Below are 14,756 nucleotides of genomic sequence, written 5' to 3' on the forward strand. Positions count from 1 at the left end.
ACATTGCAAATGCACTCAGTAAAAATAGACAGTCATTGCCAAAAGAGAATATAATACCCATTTTCTAACATAAACAACTAGATTTGTGCACAGGAAGAATCTCATGGATTTTGGTAAAAGATTCGTGCACAAATTACCTAATTGGTGGAACAGGATTTCTGGGCATATCAAGTACCCAAGGCACAGCAGAAGCTCCCTGCATGTCCTGAGGTGGCCATAGGTGATCGTTGACAACAGTTCTTATTTGTCCAGAAAAGAACAACTTAAGGTCTGATTCTGCAACCTTTTGATTATCCTCCCAAAGAGAGTGAAGGTAGTTTGCCACTTGACAGGTTTGAAATCAGTAGGAAGAAAGGGATTTCATATTCCTACAAGATGGTAAATTGCTGCCTTGCCAACTTTCCTGTAATTGTCCTGTACTGCAACAGTCAATGTTTCAGTTATAAATCATTTAGTTCTAGTGCCACAGGAAAGTATGCAAAATGGACTGCATGTGCTATTTTAGCTATGTTCTCCACTTCTGTCTGGACAAAGATTGCTTTAGGTCAGAGGGACAAAGAGAGCAAGCCTGAGGACACATGTATTTTCATAACCATGGGCACAGTTTTCCCAGGTCTTTTGAACATAGATTTCTCCAGTCTGGGCCAGCAAAGAAATCTAGAGGCCAATGTTATTCTATCTATGTAATCTCTGCTTTCTTCTGCATTCCTCTTTGGAAAAGCACTGCCTTAGCTCCCTGCCTTTGAGAAGGAGGCTAAGCTAAGCAGGCTGGCAAGGCACAGAAAGAAGATGGTGCCTCAGGCAAACTGTGGTGATGCCAATTCTACCACAATGCCTTGAATGCCAGATTATGTCTTCCCACGGATGTAGGAGATGTCCTAAGGGTGCTGCTGCCTGAAGAATTACAGTGGTTCTTGTACAACCTGTGAGTTGTTGAAAAAAAGTGAATAGAGCAGGTGTAAATGATAGATTTGAGCTTCAGGTAAAAGAGCAGACAAAACACACTGGGTTTCTTCTTGTGAATGCAGGACCCACTCTTGCCCTTTGTGTCTCCCTAACTAAACAGAACAGTCTCCAGTGGAATTTTGCATCTACCAAATGCCTTGAAATCCAAACACGGTGCATTTTCCGTGGGACAGAGGCTGATCACAATCTTCTATATCTTTTGGTTTGGAATTGCAACCTTCTTTTTGATCTCTCCCCTGTAAAACAGAGCTCTGTGGGATTAGGGTCCTTGGAGGGAGCTAATGGATCCAGAGAGCGGAGGTGGAAGGGCAGGAGAGCAGTTCCCTGGCTTCCCTTTTTCAGAGGCAAGAAAGTAAGTCAAGAAAGACTGGCTTGAAGAACCAGAGCAGAAAGGTTCTGAGACCTTTCTCTTCTTTTCCCAGTCTAGTAGATGGAGGATGTTTGGAATTACTCCTGTAAATTACTCCCCTTACATATGCCTCCTGTAATGCCTGCAGGTCCATTTCCTCTGTTCCTAGGGATCCTGCATTAAGTAAGGACAGGGAGCTCAGAAACCAGCTCCACTGGAGCTAATTGCAATATTTCAGGCTGCAAGAAGTTTCCCAGAAAGGATCCTGTTCCAGAGCGCCTGACAACTGCATCTCTCCAGAGACACCATCTAGAGGCACCAGCAATAGACAGAGCCTCTGATGCAATAAGTCTTGGAAGGACTCCTGAGACACAGGGAAAGCACTTGATGTTGCTGCTATCCTGATTGTTTTGGATAGCTCATTGTCACCTAATTGTGCTGTAGCAAGGTCTGTCCATTCCCTCCTGCCTGCTCATTTATGCCCTCAGGCTATGTAAACGCTGAATGTGCCTGAAACAACAGCCAACCACAAAGTCTCCAGTGCCACTCTTTTGGTATGCACTAGCTCAGATTCCTTGTTGCAAGAAAAACCTCTGTCTGCTGATAAATGGCAGCATATTTTACAAAGAGAGACTGCTCTGCTCCTTCAGCAGAGCTCTGTCTATCTCCTTGGCTGACTTGAAACTGCTTGATGTAGCTGGGAGGCCTTTGTCAAATGAGGAAGAAAAAAAGGAAGACATATGCTTCAGGAGCTGGAGGAAGAAAAGGAAAAGACCAAAGCAAGTTTTAAAGCAGAATTATTAATCAGAAAATTATTTGTTAGGAAATAGTAAAATAGAGTAAATACCTCTATTATAAATGGCCTGGTCAAGCTATTGGAATACTCTCAAGGAAATTAAGAAGGATTTTCCTGAGAACCCTTTTACTTTGTTTATGAATTAATAGATCAACTATTAATTAATATGATTGTAAGCTTCATGTGTCAGGAGCTTGCTTGCACGTGCGGTGGCATAGAGGTGGCTCTGTGCAAAATACTGGTAACAACTGCTTCTGGGGAGGAAAACTCCTTCATTCCTGTAGTTTTCTGTAAAATGAAATCTGCCTTTGGTGACTCCTGAGAGGACTGCACCTCATGTGGACGTGTGATTCCAGCCTGCAGACCTTCCTGGGCTTTGGGCTGCGTGTTTAACTCTGGCCTTGCAGGAAATGCAGTACTCATTCACTTCCTAGCCTAAATTAAAACTTCCTGTCTTAGCCCAAAATGACCTCCTCTTGGTCACCCTTACTGACCGCATTTAGGACAGTGGCCATAGGCTGCTCTGAAGATCTGAGGGACCTGGGACAGAAAAACACAGTGCCAGAGACTGGTACACTGAACATGAAATCTGAGTGGACTGATCTGGAGAAAAAACCAAGGCACGAGGGAATGCACTGACTTGCCTGTGCTCTGAGGAGAACAAATACATGAGAATCTATGTGAAGGAGCAGCACAAATACATGGAAACAGGAGACAAATGTACAAAAACAGGAGACAGAGAGGGGCTGATTGGGAGCTTGAGGGCAGCCAGTAAGGGTAACACTGATGGGTTTGTTACAGATCATCTGATTAAGGTGACAAAGTCAATCATGTCTTTACACAATTAGAAGTCTCCAGATAACAGTCCACAGGGCTGCTGGGAAAATTCTATGTCTGACTTCAGCTGAAAGACCAAAACATTAGGACAGAATAGGGTTGGAAAGCCTCTGGAGTTTGTTGAGGAAAACTTTGTAACACAGATGGTGGATGGCCAAAAGGTGGGTGATGGTCTCCTGGATCTGCTACTCACAAGCAAGAAAGAATTGGACAGGGATGTGCAAACAACAGCAGCTGTGGCTGTAGTGACTACAAGGAGCCACAAATGTGACAGGAGTGAAGAAGACAAGCAGCAGAGCACAAACCTGAGGCTTCAGGAGAGGAAACTTCGGCACCCACGTTAGGACATTACAGTCTGAATAGGCAGACAACTGGATGCACACAAGACTCTTTGCATGACCAAACTCAAAGAATTATGGCCTGAAGCCCTGGTTATCAATGGTAGGTACAGTAGTAAAGGGGCCTATCCCAGGGCCTGTCCTCTTTGGCATTTGCATCAATTACCTGGAGGAGGTCTCATAGCATTTGCAGAGGACATCAGACATTGAATTGGACAGTCCAATTAATATGCTGTAGGGCAGAGCTGCTGTCCACTGGGACTGGAGAGGCTGGAGAAATGAGCCAACAGGAACATTATGAAACTCAGAGAGAATAAATGCAAAGTCCTAACTCAGAGTTGTCTCATTTCTGTCCTTGAAGGCTTTTGAAACCTGACTGGATAAATCCCTCAAAAAACGGGTCTGGATTCAGAGCTAAAACACGTTTTGAGCGGGAAGCTGGACTGAAGGTGTCTTCACGTCCCTTCCAACATGAGTGGTTTTGTGATTGCTTGGTATGATCAAATAATCTTATGCTGTTAAACTTGATTGTTTTAAGAAGTTACTACCCCTGTGCTGACTATTGCCATCCATCAGCCAGAATCCCTACAGCTGGAATGCAGCTGGCGCATGTTCATGTTCCTAGACCATTGCAAAACTAATCCCTTTTACCTCATATTGCAACAGACTACAAATGCACACGCAGCTAATTACTGCGTGTCAGTTGAAAGGGCAGTCCTTTCTGGCCCAGGGCATGCTTGGGGCTTTCAGCTTGCTGGGTTCCTTGCCTACCACCATCTGCTCTCAGCCATGGTTCACCTACAAGACCACCCTCACTGCCACTGCATTAGTGCAAGCCAAATTATTATCACTGCATTGTCTGCATCACCATAACATGCAAAAATTCTGGTGAGGCAAACCACCAAGAAAAAGAAGGCTCTTGCTCCAAAGCACTGACTGACTGCACAAGTGTGTGCTAGAGGCAGCAGGCAGAAGAAAGGGCCCAGGGAACCAGCCAGGCAGTGGTCAGCAAGCTCAGCCAGTGACCTCTGTGCTCCTGGTCCTTCAATGCCAACCTGTATTCCTTAGAAAGTCGAAGCACACTGCATCTGGCTAGTGCTTGGTGTGTGCCTGTGACCATTTACAGACATTACAGACACCTACACTCACGCTTCCTGTGAAATTAGAGTGGTTTACAGCAGTCTTCTGCTTTGGTTGTTTTGGAAAACAGACATATAAATAAAAATCTAAGGTGATTAGTTTAAAAGTGTCTACTTGTAACTGACCACACTAAACTTGCTGGTTTCACTTGTTTGTGTTTGGGGTATTAGATACAATCTGAGGCCATGGCCAGCTATATAGGCGCACCATATCTCTGCTGCACAAATAAATCAAACTAAAGCAGCCCAGTTCTTGTAGACTGACATTAGGATAAGTATATCTTAAGAAAGTTCTTATTCAGACTTGGCTTCAGGCAATAAAACGTCATAGATGCATAACTCTAGCGAGTGAAATTTCTAGGGAGCAAATTAGGCTAAAAACATCTTCTAGAGACAGCTAGAAAGGAATCAGACACCACCCGAAAATAAGGCAAGTTATGCAGTAAATGTTTCATTTATTGGATTTCTTCCATTACTATTAGGGTTAAAAGATGGGTTGTCAATAAAAATGGTATATTTATGGAGGGCTCCGTGTTTCAGAAGCCTATTTCTTGTCATTCACTCCTATAGTGCTTGATATCACCTCATGATAAAGTGTGAATAATCCCTGCATGAATGCATATTTCTACCCATTAACGATTTTATTATTTGACAGAATTATCTCTAACAAAAGCAAGTGGTACAGCTGTGGTTTAGGTGCTAAAAGGGAGGGATGTTCCTACTGAGCAATAGGCATGACTTAGGAAGCAAAGCATGGATTGAGAGCCATTAGGCTGTGTTATGAGCTTGAAAAACAATGCATGCAGTTTTTTGTAACTAATTTTCCAATGTTTCTCCATCAAATGAAGATAGGAAGTCCTCCTTTATCTACTAGCACACAGTGACCTGGTCAGTATGTGTGACATCTAAAGCCACAAAGAAATCTGGCAGTAGCACCATGATCTGATGCTGTTTGTTGATATTTTCCTGTTTAATAGGTTTCTTGAATTTTCACGTGTGCTTGTTTCAGTCAATGCAAATGACTGCAGACAGGAGCCATGGTTTCTGTGTTTTCATGCTGTCATCTTGTCTGCCCTAGAAAAAAATTCCCCTCTTTGCTAACTCTGGAAGAGCCAGTACTGGTAAGACACTAGGCAGATGTGTTTGCTTCCAGTTATCCGAACCTTTTCAATATTGATTTTTTTTTTTTTTTTTGACATTCAGAGCAGATTTAACGATCCAAGATTATTTGTAAACATGCAGATTCCTTTGAGCTGTGGACTCAAATCCCAGCCTGGTCAACCAAAGTGCTTTTATCTTTCCAAAATAAATAATTTGAATTTTACACATTGCAACCTACATTGGGACCTCTTGGAGAAGACCATGAAAACAGATTCACACCAAATATTTAAACATTAGCCAGGAGATCCAGCTGGCATTTAGCAGACCATATTTCTCCAAAAAAGGCTTGGGCCTTTAGTGAGACCTTTAAGACTCCAAAACATTCTTCATAAAACAGTAAATTTCCTTGGCTGCCCCATGTCAACCTCTTCCCTCTTCAGTTCTTTGCACTGTGAGCTGTGAGGTGAAGCTCACATGGTTTTTCACTGCTGCTGTTCTACTGCAGGAGTCTTGGGACCAAACTGTTGGGCCAAAGTGTAAAATGGTGACACCAGTGTCAGTCACCAAACCCCACAGCTCAGATGTGGTACAATTGCACCGAGTGGTGAGGGCTACAAAAGCTTGGAGAAAGGCACTTCCACTTCTTCATCTGTGCTAGAGGTCAGCTTTGGCAAGAAAGACAACATCTCTGTCCTAATGTGGAGCGCCTGGCTTTGTCTCTACAGCTGTCACTTAAAATCAGGTATTCAAACAATAAATCATGTTTCATGACATGGACTAGCTTGAATTGTTTTTTTATTCTATTTTTTTAATATTGTGTTTCTTTCACTGTTAAACACTGTACTTTTTTTAAATCCAAGGTATCATCTGAGACTCTACTACTCAACAGCTGCCATTGACCCCTGGAGAGCTCTCACTTCCCTGACTGTGAAACAAATTGTTACAAAAGAAGAAATGATACAAATCAGACGCACAAGCTATCCAGAGTGACTTGTACTACCTTCGTTAAACCGAGTTGGCTCAGTAACCATCTACAATCCTTGGACTTCACAACTAAACTCGCTCTAGACTGCAGTTTGAAAACAAACCCCTGGAAGTTTGCAAAAGGAAGAACTTGATGAAAACTTGAGAGCAGTTTCCTGCCCCTTCACAGGACTCCTCTGAATCCACCATGGGGGCAAAACCCCAGCTGCAAAAATGTGCCCAGGAAACACCTTCCACAGCTGGGGCACAGTCCCTCGCCCTTCCAGAGCCATCTTCCACACCCAGGACCACCACTGGCACCGGGGCAAACAGCACAGAGCTCCCTTCTGGCAGCATTTACTCGTGTGAGTAACACTGCTTGCACGAGTAGTCCGGGTGTGGCATCACCTCCACAAGTCACCTGTCAGTGATGTGACTCATGTGTGAGCCTCTACAGAATCGGGCCCTTCTTCTGCAACCAGCTTTGGGCAACAACTGGCTCTGTCCTGCACACTAACTTTTGATGGTGCTTACTAAATAGTTAGCAACTATGTTGGGACTGAAGCAAAAGCACGCTTGTTTAAAGAAAAAATCCATGGCAGATTGTAAAAAGATCTTGGGAAAACAAAACAAAACTGTGCAACTATTTTTGTTCATTTGGATCAAATTATAGCACATGGCCCTGCAAAATAAATAGGAGTCTGTCACATTTGTATTTCTAATCTCATATTGTTTTGGGATATAAAGACATTTGAAATCAAAAAGCAAACAAAAATGGAGAATATTTGTTGAGGTGTCACTCTGCAAGGCACTAGTTTGCAGAGACAGTAAGTACATAATCAGGGGTAAATGGGGAGTGTGCATGCCCACAGACAGTTATTTAGTACAATTTCTGAAAGTAAAAAGCAAGTTAGTCAAAAGACCAGTGGAAAAAGAAACTGTTCAATGCATTTGTACATTGAGTTAACAGTGAAGTATTTCATTAGTCATGTTTTTTACTTGGTGTCTTAAAATAATCCCTTTTCTGTCTCCATATTCCCACTTAGACATTGTTCACAGACTTATTTATTTATGAAGTCTGAAGGTTAGTCCCTACCTGCTGAGACTAATTAGCCCTGTTCTTTGTGTCCTATGCAATCCTGTCTGATTAAATGTACACATTTGTTTTACTTCTTTTCATGCTTCCTTTCACTCTACTTCTGCTTTACTGATTAATATTAAAGTTGTAAGTTGCAGTGATTTTTTTATTTCTATTTTGTCTGCATCTTTCCCTTTACTATGCAAATTTCTATGTGAACTTTTTAATGCCTGAGAATTCGTGTTAGCCTTGTCGATCTCTGTATTATTATTTTTATTATTCTTTTATAGAAGACAGTTTAGCTGAAACCCCCAAACTCTCTAAATATTGCATGACAAATTGGCTTTGTTTTGGAAACCCTATGTGCTGAATGACCCTTAGCATGAGCAGCAGGTTAGATTTCTGGAGGAATGTTTGGATTATTTAGTACAGCCTGTCCCTTGCTTTCAAACACCATTTCCATTAGGCAATTTACTAATTCCCATTGAAATGACTGTCTCCCCCCGCCCCCCTCCCCACTCCCCTCCTTTTGTTCCTTGCCCATGTTAAAGTTTCCAATTGACTCGTCCATTGTTACAATTTGTCACTGCTGGAAGATCAATTTGTTTTCCCCTTCCCCTCACCACATTAGATTCGGGGAACAGATGCCATTTCTCACATCCGCATGACTCTGCTCCCCATTTTGTTGCCGTGCGGGCAGAGCCCCGGCCGGACCGAGCAGCCCCGGCCGGACCGAGCAGCCCCGGGCGGACCGAGCAGCCCCGGGCCGGGCTCCGCGCCCCGCGGGGACCCCGCGGCCGGACCGCGGACCCCCCCTTCTCTTTGATTGCCCCCCAGCAGCGTGATGTTTACGCCACCACAACTTTTCACTTCTGAAGTCTGGGAGTCCTTGATTCTCCGTCCTGCCATGCTAATTAACTTCTTAGCAGTCACATTCCTTTTCCTCCTCTCTCTCTTTTTTTTTTTTTTTTTTTTTTTTTTTTACATCAAGGACCAGAAAACATTATGCCTTACTATAAGATAATTTGGAAATATCTGATCTTCAGTGAGTGATCTCACACATTTTCATCCTGCGTGTTATAACCATAATAAATGCAAGGACCAAGTGCTGCCCAAAAAAAAAAAAAGGCTTTTACTATATTCTAGTGTTTATTATGATTGGAGTTTCTTGCCTCCAACGAGTGGCATGAAAAATGTTAACGGTTTAAAAAAAGCACCCACCGCACTACCCTGCCGTCACATGCACCCAAATAATAAGGGCACACAAACATCCTTCAGGAGAACCCGGGCCGCGGGGGGATGATATGTTTATTAATGTCCAGAATGTAAAAGTTGGCGCTCCCGGAGCGCGGAGTCAGGGACACCCGTTCGAGTGTTTTTCCCCTCGCTCCCCCCATCCCGCAGCTCTGAGCTACGGCGCACAATTTTTAAATTTTTTTTTTTTTTTGGGCCAGCCTCTCCCCCCTCCTTTTGCGTGCCGGCCCCCCCAGCGGCGCCCCCGCCCCCGCTGCCCTCCCCTGGCGCTCCCGCTCCCATGCCAAAAAGGATCATTGTTAGTTTCCTACTTCCCCCACCCTCCTCCTCCTCCCCCTCCCGCGCCCCAGACCTGTTTATTTATGCAGACGTCACCGGGGAGCCCCCGCCCTCTCCTGCATCTCATTAAGTGCCTGGTGTGTTTCTCGCTCCCTGTCAATAATCCCGGATCCCAGACTTCTCCGTTCCTCCGGATTTCGATCCCCCTTTTTCTATCTGTCAATCAGCGCCGCCTTTGAACTGAAAAGCTCTCAGTCCAACTTCAACTCACTCAAACCCGAGCGGCACAGGCTCCCCATATCCGCGGCGACTGCCCCCCCGTCACAGCTGACTTCTGGGCTTGGTTTGTTGCATTATTTTTTTTTTAACCCCCCTCCCCCCCGCTGCTTCCCCCCTCCCCACGGTTTATATATTTTTTATTATTATTAATTTTTCCGCGAGTGCGTGCGCGGGTGTGCGTGTGCGCGCAGTGCACGCCGAGCAGCTCCCGGGAAGAAAGAAAGAGAAAATCCCGAAGAAGGAAAGGAAGAAGCCTAAAGTCACTGGTGCAAAGGAGCAAAGAAGAGACATTTCCCTCCCCTCCTCCTCCCTCTTTTCCCCTCCCCAGGAGGAAAGAGAAGGGGAAAAAAAAGAAACTTTCACCTTGGACTCTTCTTTTTTTGGTGCAAACTTTCCCCCCCCCCTCTTCTTTTTCTTTTCCCCCCCCATTCCCCTCCTTTTTTTTTTTTTCTTTTGTTTTTCCCCTTCCCCTTTTTGCAAAATTGCTGCTGGTGGGGTGAAGCAGGAGGAAAATGCCGCAGCTGAACGGCGGTGGAGGGGACGACCTGGGCGCCAACGATGAACTGATCTCTTTCAAAGACGAAGGGGAGCAGGAGGAGAAGATCTCCGAGAACTCCTCGGCGGAGAGGGATTTAGCTGATGTCAAGTCGTCTCTTGTCAATGAATCAGAAACGAATCAAAACAGCTCCTCAGACTCGGAGGTACGGGGGAAGCCCCCCGCGGGGCCGTTTCGGGGCGGCGGGCGGGCGGGCGGGGGCCGCGCTGTGCCCGGGGCCGCGCCGGGGCCGGGGCCGGGGGCGCCGCGCCGGGTCCCGCTCCCGCCGGCGCCCAACTTTCTCCGCGGCACCAACTTGTAACGATGCCTTCTGTTTTGTTCTGTTTGTTTCCCCTTCCACCTTCTCCCCGCACCTCTCCCTTCTTTTTCGCCTTTCATTCCTCCTCTTCTCCCTTCTCCCCCCCACCCCCCAAAAAATATCCTCCCCACCCCAACCACCCCCTTCCCCGACTGCCCCACGCCAACCCCCGGCTCGCTCCCAGGCGGAGCGGCGGCCCCCGCCTCGGTCCGAAACTTTCAGAGATAAATCCCGGGAAAGTTTAGAGGAAGGTGAGTACGCGGGCCCGGCCGGCACCGCCGCCCGCCCCGCACCGCCGCCCCTCCGCCGGGCGCCCGGCTCCTCTTTTGGGGACACTTACTAAAAAAACTTTTCCCTCCCCCCCCCCTCCTCCCTTCTCTTCCCCCTGTTGCCCCCTTCCTTCCCCGCTCCCGCTCGTGTCTCCCCGCCATGTTAGCTGCGAAGAGGCAAGATGGAGGGTTGTTTAAGGGCCCACCATACCCGGGTTATCCCTTTATAATGATCCCCGACCTCAGCAGCCCGTATCTGCCCAATGGATCGCTCTCTCCGACGGCGAGAACGGTAAGTGCCTCTTTTTTCCCCCCCTCTCTTTCCTCTCCCCCCCCGCTCCTTGCCCGGCTCCCGCCGCCGCCGCCGCGCTCCCGGTGCCCCGCTCGCCCCGGCCCTGCCGCCGCCCCCTCCCCCGCGCCGCAAACTTTCCAAACTCCGCGGGCCGCGGCGGGAGGGGATTGTTTACACTTCGCCATATTCCTTTTTTTTCCTCCCCTCGTTTATTTCTTATTTTGTCTTTTTCTTATTTGCTGTGAATTTCTTTTTTACTTTCAGTTTTGTGGGCAGTTTTTTTTTTTTGAGCCCTTGTAACCTCCGCTGCGGGGGGGGGGGTGGTGGTGTGGTGAAGAAAAAAAGCAAACAAATTCCAAACAACACCTATTTCAGCCTCAAAACAAAACTGGAAACAAATTTTTAAAAACCCAAGAAGTTTGGGTTTGGGTTTTTTTTTTTTTCCCCTCCCCCATTTCCCTTCTCTCCCATCTCCTCTCCCCTTCCTTGGGAAGGGGGCTTATTTTCTCCCGGCCGAGCCTGAGATCCGCTCCTCCAAACTCCTCGTTTTCCATGGTGATCCGTCGCCTTCTGCCCTCCTCCGTGGCGGCTGGGCCGGCTCCCCCTCCCCTTTCCTCCCCCTTAACCCTCTCCTGCCCTCGCCCGCCCCGGCCTGCGGGAGCGGCGATTTCATTGTGCCCCTTCGGGCCGTGCGTGCCGCGAGTTGTGCCCGGGCTCAGCCCGGTCCGGCCGCCCCGATCCGCGCCCCGCGGCGTGCGGGGGCCGAGCGCCGCTGCCCTGCCCGGCGGGGCCGGGGCCGTGCCCGGGGAGCGGCTCCGTCCCGGTGCGGAGCGGGGGGAGCCGCGCTCAGGGCACAGGGCTGAGTCCGGAAACAACTCGCCTCGCTGGGCTCTGGCAACAACAACAGCAGCGCAAAAAATAATCAGACAAGTCGAGCAAAATTCCTCTTGGAAGTATGCTGGCAGGAAAACAATTTGCTGAAAGCGTCCGGTTTTTTGTTGGTGTTTTTTTTTGCCTTTTTTTTTTTTTTTTCCCACCCCCAACGCGGGGTTCACTGGAGGGGGGTGCAGGTCCGCGTTTTCCTGCAGCTGGAGCGAGGTTTAGCACAGATCCCAGGAAACTTTGGGGTCTGCTGGTGGATTTGTAGTCCCAGCTGTTTTCCCCGCTCGTAGTGTCACCCACGGTGTGCTCTACTCTGACATCAGATTTCTCAAGTGTCACCTTTCCTTTCCTTTTTTAAAGAGTTCGAAAATTTTTCATTTTCAATGCTTAAATTCACTGGGACTTCCAAACACCACTGATTCCTACCGATGGCTTTAGCGTTGCTGTTTTGCTGCTTCTGGGTGTTTCTGAGTCTGAAGCGTTCCCACCATCACCATGTGTGTTTATACACTTTTTTTTTTCCTTGTGGTAACACGAGATAGCGATTTACAATAATAGATCTACTGTTGGGTAGATGTTGAAGCCGTACTAATGACTGAGGGCTTGGACAACTTCAGTATATCAGATCTACAAGTGTTTTAAAGCATTAAAATATTAAACATCGGGTCAGTCTTGTTTTCACTTAGTAAAACGTCAGTAGACACAGATTAGTAAATGTAGAGTGACAGGGAGGTTGTGAGGAAGGTTTTCTGACTTTGCATATGTTTAGGGCTGTGGCAGAGTTTTATTTTGGAAGCTTGTGAGGCTCTTTTTGTGAGGAGGTGATTTCTGGGACAGTAGCAGAGGGGTGACTGCAGTTTGCAATTGTAATGATGGGGAGGGGAATTCAGGGGCTTGAATGCATTATATTTTTTCTTTAGAATATGGTCGCCCACATGTATATGGATGATGGTGATAAATTCCAAATTCCATAAGTACCAGAATCCAGATGGCAAAACAATCTTTGTTCCAAATCACTTTGTTACAAATTGTGAAGCTTTGTGTTCCTTCTTTTTTTTTTTCCCCTCGTTTTTTACCTTCAATGCATTCAACTGTTCCAAGTGCAGACTAATCGGAAGCACACCTCTGCTGCCTTTTTCTTAAAGCGTTTTTCTTACAACAGCTCCAGCTCTTTTTTCCTCGTTACCTTTATTACAGATCCCTTTTCCCTTAGCATGTGGGGTAGGATTCTTCAGCAGTTAGCTTTCCTGGAGCATTCCTCCCCTTGCTCCCCCACCGCTAAAAAAGGCCTCCATAGGAATGTTGGGTCCGTGTGAATTAAAGGTGCTGTACAAAAGCTTACAGGTTGGTTTATTGTTGGTATAGCAGGTGGCCTGCTTGTGTTATCAGATGAATTCTGAAAGGATATTTCCACACTCAATAGGCAATTTTCTTATTTCCACATCCAGGCTCCAGCAATCTTCTCCTATCTTCTTAACCTTATTCTTTCACATTCCGTATGCTTGTTTGTTTGCCTGCCACTTAATTATAGCCAGGAAAAATTAAAGTTGTTTATTTAGGCCTGAGAGCAGAATATTATAAAGATTCAGCGGGATAGCTGTTGTCTGTCACACACTATTTTTAGGTGGATTCTAGTTCTCTGCTGTACCAGCTTTCAATTCCAGATGAACTAGATCTTTCTCTTTCCTGTTTGATTTTATTTTATTTTTAAATATGCGTTGGAAAGGTATAGATGGTTCTGCATAATTACGAATTTTATTTTTATTTATGTAGTTTTTCTTGGAGCCATATTTGTTGAGTGTCAGAGCATGCAAGGTAAAGAGGTGATGCAGATATGTAGCAAAATTATTTTTCTTTTCCTTTTGGTGTTGTACAATCTTAAAACTCTGTGGGTGTGGTTTTTTTGTTGTGGTTTTTTTTTCCTGGAATTTTTTTTTGTTGCTTTATTTGGGGGTGGAGTGGGATTATTGTGTTTTTTAACTGTACCTGTAATTGTCTGTTCAAGAGCAAACTTGTGGGCAGCAATTTTTCCTTTACTGCTTCAGGAATGTGAAGAATTATGAAGCATCATAAAATCTGCTTATGGGGAATAATCTTTTCTCAAGGATAAAGCTTTAAATACTGCAAACTCTTTATCAAGGTTGATAGGAATAATTTTATTTTTAAAAATAAAAGATTTTTTGCATGCTAATCTTGCTATTGATAGAATAATGTGGTGGGCTTATGAGACTAGATGTTATTAAGTAGAGGTCTAGTCAAATAGTAATGAAGTGACGCATCTGAGAGCGCCAGTTCCATCCCTGCACTTGTGGAGGCACTGGGGTGGCTGCATGTTGTGGATAATAAAGGAGACTGTTTTCCTTTCAGAGTTGGAAAACGTAAAAATGTTGTACTTGATTTTTAGCTTAAATTTGGAGCTTGGTTAATGCTTTTAGTAAGCAAATAGATGCAGTGTAACGTGAGAAAACCCTGCTGGCAGAAGCTCTTATTTTTACTAGTGCTGTTGCATCTTCCTTTGCCCTAAGTTGTTGCTGGCTGAGTGAGGCTGTAAGGATAAGCTTATGTTTGGCCCCAAAGTTTGGGAGTCGGGAATAGCTGTGGTGGAGAGCAGCCCCCTCGCCTTGATTTTTATGTTTAGGAGGAAACATTTTTTTATTAATTGCCTTGAAAAATTGATGTTTTTCTTTATCTACTGAATCAAACAATGTAATCCTTCGTAATACAAAAGCTTTAGACCCTGGGGTGTGAAGGGTTAATGGTGGTCCTTTTTTTTTTCCCCTCCCTCCAATTGTTTTGACAACACTTTTCAAAGTGTGACATTCCAAGCCCTTGCAATACAATGTAATATTACTGTAATTACACAGGTCATTACATTTTAAATAGAGAACAATAAAATGCTTATCGCCCTGAAAAAGAACAGGTGTTCTTGCCCTTCTTTGGTGTTTATGCTAATTGTTTTTCATCTCCTTCAGAAATATTTATGGCTGGAGTGTTAAGGTTTCAGTCTCGATGTGACAATATTAATTCTTTACTAATCTTTATGGTTGAGGTTTAATGTCTGCAGTATGGATTATAGTATT

The 14,756-nt window shown here is 45.4% G+C and overlaps 1 protein-coding gene across 16 annotated transcripts in view; it reads left to right on the forward strand.

Annotated features, from left to right (window-relative positions):
• The first annotated feature begins 9,860 nt into the window (after window positions 1-9,860).
• TCF7L2 (transcription factor 7 like 2) overlaps window positions 9,861-14,756 on the forward strand; it is a 170,593-nt gene continuing 165,697 nt past the window's right edge. For all 16 annotated transcript variants that reach the window (XM_066554129.1, XM_066554133.1, XM_066554131.1 and 13 more), the window contains exons 1-3: window positions 9,861-10,080; window positions 10,418-10,484; window positions 10,670-10,794. In XM_066554129.1, the coding sequence (XP_066410226.1) occupies window positions 9,892-10,080; window positions 10,418-10,484; window positions 10,670-10,794 (381 nt within the window). In that variant the 5' untranslated portion in view covers window positions 9,861-9,891. The remainder of the gene's footprint in view (window positions 10,081-10,417; window positions 10,485-10,669; window positions 10,795-14,756) is intronic.

This window comes from Molothrus aeneus, chromosome 8 (assembly GCF_037042795.1).
Source record: "Molothrus aeneus isolate 106 chromosome 8, BPBGC_Maene_1.0, whole genome shotgun sequence".
Lineage (NCBI taxonomy): Eukaryota > Metazoa > Chordata > Aves > Passeriformes > Icteridae > Molothrus > Molothrus aeneus.